Consider the following 5,118-nt stretch of genomic DNA (forward strand, 5'->3'; position numbering starts at 1 on the left):
CCTCAAGCACGAATCAAAGCGCAGATGTTCTAAGTCCAAGCCTATAGGATCAGTCTCTAGGCCTTCGAGCAAGCCAAATAGGAAAAAAACAATTTCAAGAAGATTGTCTGACAGGAGATACATAATTTAGAAAATATGGATTTTATGCTTAGTATGGACCGGCCTTTCTTTTTTAGGTTGTTAGGCGATGTGCTAGCCAATCAGTAAATGAATTCGCAATTACGTGAATCGTAGCCTATAGACTCCCCACCCTCCACATTGGTGACTGGTTTGGTCGGTAAACTCGAGTCGAGCAAAGAGAACTATGATCCGCGCCCCCGTCTCATAAAGTCTACGACCCAGCTTCTTCCTCTCCGAGGTCGAAACACAGGGGAGACTGGGCGAGTAGAGTAGGATAGTGGACTTCGTGAATTCCGTCTATCGGCTTTGAGGTTCAGATACGGGTGAATGAAGGAGAAATTCTTTATTCGAGTAGGGGAGGAGAATTTCTTTGATCAATAGGAACTTGCATCAACAACGACCTGAAGGGTTCAGACTGTGTTCAATACCTTGCAAAAGTTAACAAATCTATTCATGTCATAGAAGTGATCGCTACACCCGCTTGATCCACAGAGTCAGCTAGGGCATGTCGCATCATCTGGTTCAAGCTTAGGAGCTACTGCCGCATCTCTCTAACAAGACAAAAGCGTTTCATTAAGTACTTATAGTTTCGCTTCCTTGGTGTACCTTTATTTTTAGGCATCATTTTACCTCATCTGCTTCCGTGGTGACAGTTATGAGTAAACCCCAGCCAGATCGGGTGTCAAAGAAAGAACGCTCGCATGTCCTTCCTTTAGGGCTGCTTCTTCTTAATCATAAGCAGTGAAAGCGGACAATACTCTTTTTGCTAAGAAGCCAATCATAAAACATAAAAAGCTTTGTCTCATATATATGTGAAATGAGTCAAAAATCCTATTGTTTCTTTTAAGGGGTAAATAGGAGTCATTGCCTATTTGCTCCAACTAACTACCCTCCTCTGATAGGATTCATATTCATCTTGTGCTTTTTCCCTTTTTCTTCTTGTTCACCCTCAACAAAAGAATGGATTAAGGTGAGAGATTGTTATCAGTATACGCTATGCTTCGTAATGGAAACTCTTTTTTTGGTTCTTTGGCTCATCCTTCAGTTTTATTTTTTCTCTTCTGCTGTTAGAAGACCACAATATTCATCCTTTTTTCTTTAATGCTCTCAATGTTGAATCTATCATTTGCTATCCTTTTCCTTATGAGAGTCCGGAATGGTAGAAAGGTAATGAACCCTGCGATTGCTACTGAATACCCTCCTTTTGCTTTCTCAATAATGAATCCTTTGACCTTTTGATTTGTTTTCCAAATTTTGTTCAGTTCCATCCAAGCTCGGTTTTTTCTGAATCTTCGTGGTAGAATCATCGTTTGCCCCGCGACTCTCTCTGTGTATCCCACCAAATCATTGACCCTTTCTGCTGCTCTCTCTTTGCTCATTGATTCCCCTACTACTAGATCGATGAAGAATCTCTCTAAAATCTGTTTTTTGCTCATTGATTCCCCTACTACTCTATGCTTATATCCCACCTTATTCTCAAACCTGTTTTCTCTGTTGATTTGTAATATTTGAGTCTCATCTTGCATACAACTGATGGTCTTCGCTGGTGCTTCATCCACCAAGAACATTTCTTCCCCTAATCTCGAAACTGTAGATTGTACGGCGTTTCCACTACATAATCTAAAACTGACATTAGCTCTTTTAAATGATCTACTCAAATAGATGTTCATCCTAAGCTTTTTTTCTCCTCCTCTTCCTATTGATCAAAAGACGTGGATTGAGAATTCTCTTCTTTCTCCAATACCGGAGAGTGTGAGTGGCAACAGCAAACATAAGTGACCAATCAGAGGAGATCTTGTACTGGGCCAGTTTTAAGGTTCCAGTCAATCCAAGGTTTCAAAGAGGTACCAAAGAACTCATTGTTGCAAGCAGGAGGAATCAGCACTCTCCAAATGTCTGTAGCAAAGGGACAATCTCGCAATACATGAATTGAATCCTCGCAGGCTCCACATAGATCACAACTAGCAGTATCCCCACCAAATCCACGACACATTTTTGCATACTTGGTAAGAAGTCTATCATGCCTGACCAACCAGACGAAGTGTCTGAGTCTATATGGACCCTTAAGATGCCAAATAGCATCCCACTGCTGCGTGTCAGTAGGACTAATATCACCAGGCCTCAAGAGGTTATAGCACGACTTGGTAGCAAGAAGGTCGAAAGGGTTCAAGCTAGGACTCGTGCCAAAGCACTGAGTCGGTATGTGGCAAAGTGGAAAGAGGATGCGCACGTACCAAAGGTGGAAGAGTCGCCGAACAGGGTGGTAAAGGGTTGTCGAAAAGGTGCAAGCGCCGAGGAATTCGAAAGCAAGGATGCGTTCCAAGTGTCAAGGCAAGAGGTCTTGCCGCCGAACGCTGGCCCTGTGTCTTTTATTTGTCCTATCGCGTGCTGTCTTTTTGCGTTGGGCCTATCGCATTCCCTCTTTTTAGTATTCGCGATCTCTGCCCCAAGGCGCCTTTCCTAGAAAGTATGATTATCCGTCCTGAGGAAGCAAGCCAGGTGTTGACCTGATTTGAATCGTGTACTTCGACCCGGTCTTGTTTTCTTATCTTTTCCGGTATGTGACTTGTCTTTATTGTCAACTGTACAAATACGGACTATTATTATAGAATAACAGAAATTTTAAAAAATAGTCCGCTATGGAATAGTCCGCCTCGTAAGTAGCAATTGTATTATATCTACGAGCCTATGGTTCTTTATACTGCATTTTGCTGGATTGAGGTGTGATCTAGAGTGAAAATCCAACTAAAGGTTGGCTCGCGAGAGGAAAGGGATGAGATTGGGGCTCAGAGTCTGTATCCCAGGAATGCCAGATCCGGATAAAGAGGGCTTGATGAATAGGTGCCCTATCTTGAGCTTGAAGAAGAAGAAGGAATGACCAGGGTAGAAAAAGGGAGAGCTAGCACTTTCACTTTCAAGCCGACATACCCAGCTAGCTACTTAGGTACCACAGTGAATTGATTGGTGAACCTTTTATTCTGAGCTTGCATATCTTTACGAAAATGCTTATGATTATAGTACATAACCGAAACTCTCTCATTCTCAGTCATTTGAACCTTCCCCGGAGAACGGTCTGAAACCGAATAGTTCGCATCACCAGTTTAGTTCGAAACTGATCTCTTCGTTGTCGTCCTCATCTATGTATTCGATTAGGTAGTCAGTCAGTTGAAACTCATTCGGAAATCGCTAAGATTTGACATCAATGAATAGCTCAGATATGATCGCTTGACTAGATGCTTAACACACGCAAGTCGAACCAATTCTCTAGATCGAAGTCCTAAAAGCATCCTCTTTCCAGTGCTATCACCCAATAGCAGTTTTGTTCTTTTCTTCCTCAAACTCCAAATCTATCTGATGATCACGTGCTGGTGGGAATCTCATCTTTCGAGAGAGGGATCGTGCACATATAAATGCTTCGATCGAGAAGGTCAACCCATTCAAGAAAACTTGTCTTATACGGCCGGGTTTACAAGGGCACAAACTTCCGTAAATCCATCTTTTGGGGAATCACCCTTAGATGATCCCAGAATCATTTCTCCTCTGCACACGTACTAGCTCTTCCTTTTCTTGCTGTGGGGATGTCCTCTGAAGTGGTTGAATCAATAGGGAGAGGAACTTCTCTTCTTTCTAAATTCCCTCCACCTTTTCCATCTTGGATTTTACCTTCATGTTCCTTTATTTCATTGAAAGCGCAATTTGTCGCCGGGGAAGGCTCGTTTTTAGCCTTAACCTCTTTTTCAAGTTGCTTGATTAATTCAAATTCATCTGACTTTTGATCTATGTTTAAGTCTTTTTCCACTCCTTGACGAACTTCGGAAATCCTTTGTCCATCTCCGAGATCTCCTTTTCTCTCTTTTAAATTATCTTGAAGGAGTTCATCCGTTCGTTGTTCCAAGGCGGAAGGCTCAGAGGACGAGTCATCCGAAGGATTTATCATATTTAGTTCGATCCCCGAAGTGATAAGAGCTTTAGCAAATCCAATGGCCAAGGGGAAAGCCCAGCGGAGCATCCCAGGCTTTAGCAAAAAAAGCGAGATCGCTCTCCCACTTAGTGATAAAGCTGTTGTACCCAACATTGAACAAAAAAGATCCATGTAACCGAAATAAAGACAAACAAAATAGCACACACTCAAAAAGGTCAAAATTATGAGAAGAGAAAAGAGATATTGACGTAACAGAGGACGTTGATGGATAGTCATGATTATGATTTTTAGTTTTTTCCTTTCTTAAGAGACTCCGGACGCTCGTTGTCCTAAGCCCCGGGCATCCGGTTACCTTTGTGGATCTCCGCCACCAGCTTTTGCGCTATTGTTACGTACGACGTCTCTTCTCTATACGAAATTCTTACTTAAATAAGAGAAGAACGGAACAAAACTATTCAAATAGTCTACGAAGTGGCACGGAACAAGAAAGAAAATCCTACTTTTCTTTATTTCCAACTCGTTGATCAAAGAAAAGATTGATTGATCGTCCTGAGTGAGACATGTTACGTAAATTGTTGAGTTCTTTTAGCAACGCTCTTTGGAGGATCCCGCCCCCTTAGAGAAGCAATAGAGGGCAATGGCCAATCCTATAGGAGTTTTCTCTTGCATTTTAGTCATTGATTCTCAAAAGATCTATATAAGGAAATAAAGAGAGGAAGAAAAAACAGAGAAAAAGAGAATTCTTGCTTGTGATGTTTCCAATTCAGTGAGCATTCGGCATTGAAAGATGGGGGAGAAATTCTGAAACAGATGAGAATTGAGGAGCCCGGGACACTTGAGAAATAGACACTCGATAGACGCCGATCAGCCCCTATAGAGGAGAGGTGATCCTTCGAAGCTACCTAATTCAAATGAAAGCGATGCCCAAACAGATGATGGAATTCTCTTTTGATAAGCTATTACGAAATCAGAACATTCCACAAAGAGCATTTCACGTCAAATGCCAGCATGCAACTAATATGCAATGCGGGGTCTTTTCTTGGGGCAAGACTTCACCATTGCAACACCAAAATGAC

The 5,118-nt window shown here is 42.0% G+C and overlaps 1 protein-coding gene across 1 annotated transcript in view; it reads right to left on the reverse strand.

Moving 5' to 3' along the window:
* LOC132290536 (small ribosomal subunit protein bS1m-like) overlaps positions 1–2,647 on the reverse strand; it is a 6,871-nt gene extending 4,224 nt beyond the window's left edge. The window contains exon 1 of the mRNA XM_059790120.1: positions 1–2,647. This exon is cut by the window's left edge and continues 4,224 nt beyond it. Coding sequence (XP_059646103.1) covers positions 1,188–1,790 — 603 coding nt within the window. The 5' untranslated portion in view covers positions 1,791–2,647 and the 3' untranslated portion in view covers positions 1–1,187.
* Between the last annotated feature and the right edge of the window lie 2,471 nt (positions 2,648–5,118).

This window comes from Cornus florida, unplaced genomic scaffold (assembly GCF_030987335.1).
Source record: "Cornus florida cultivar Cherokee Brave unplaced genomic scaffold, ASM3098733v1 CherokeeBrave_3.0.0_Hap2_scaffold_258, whole genome shotgun sequence".
Classification (NCBI taxonomy): domain Eukaryota; kingdom Viridiplantae; phylum Streptophyta; class Magnoliopsida; order Cornales; family Cornaceae; genus Cornus; species Cornus florida.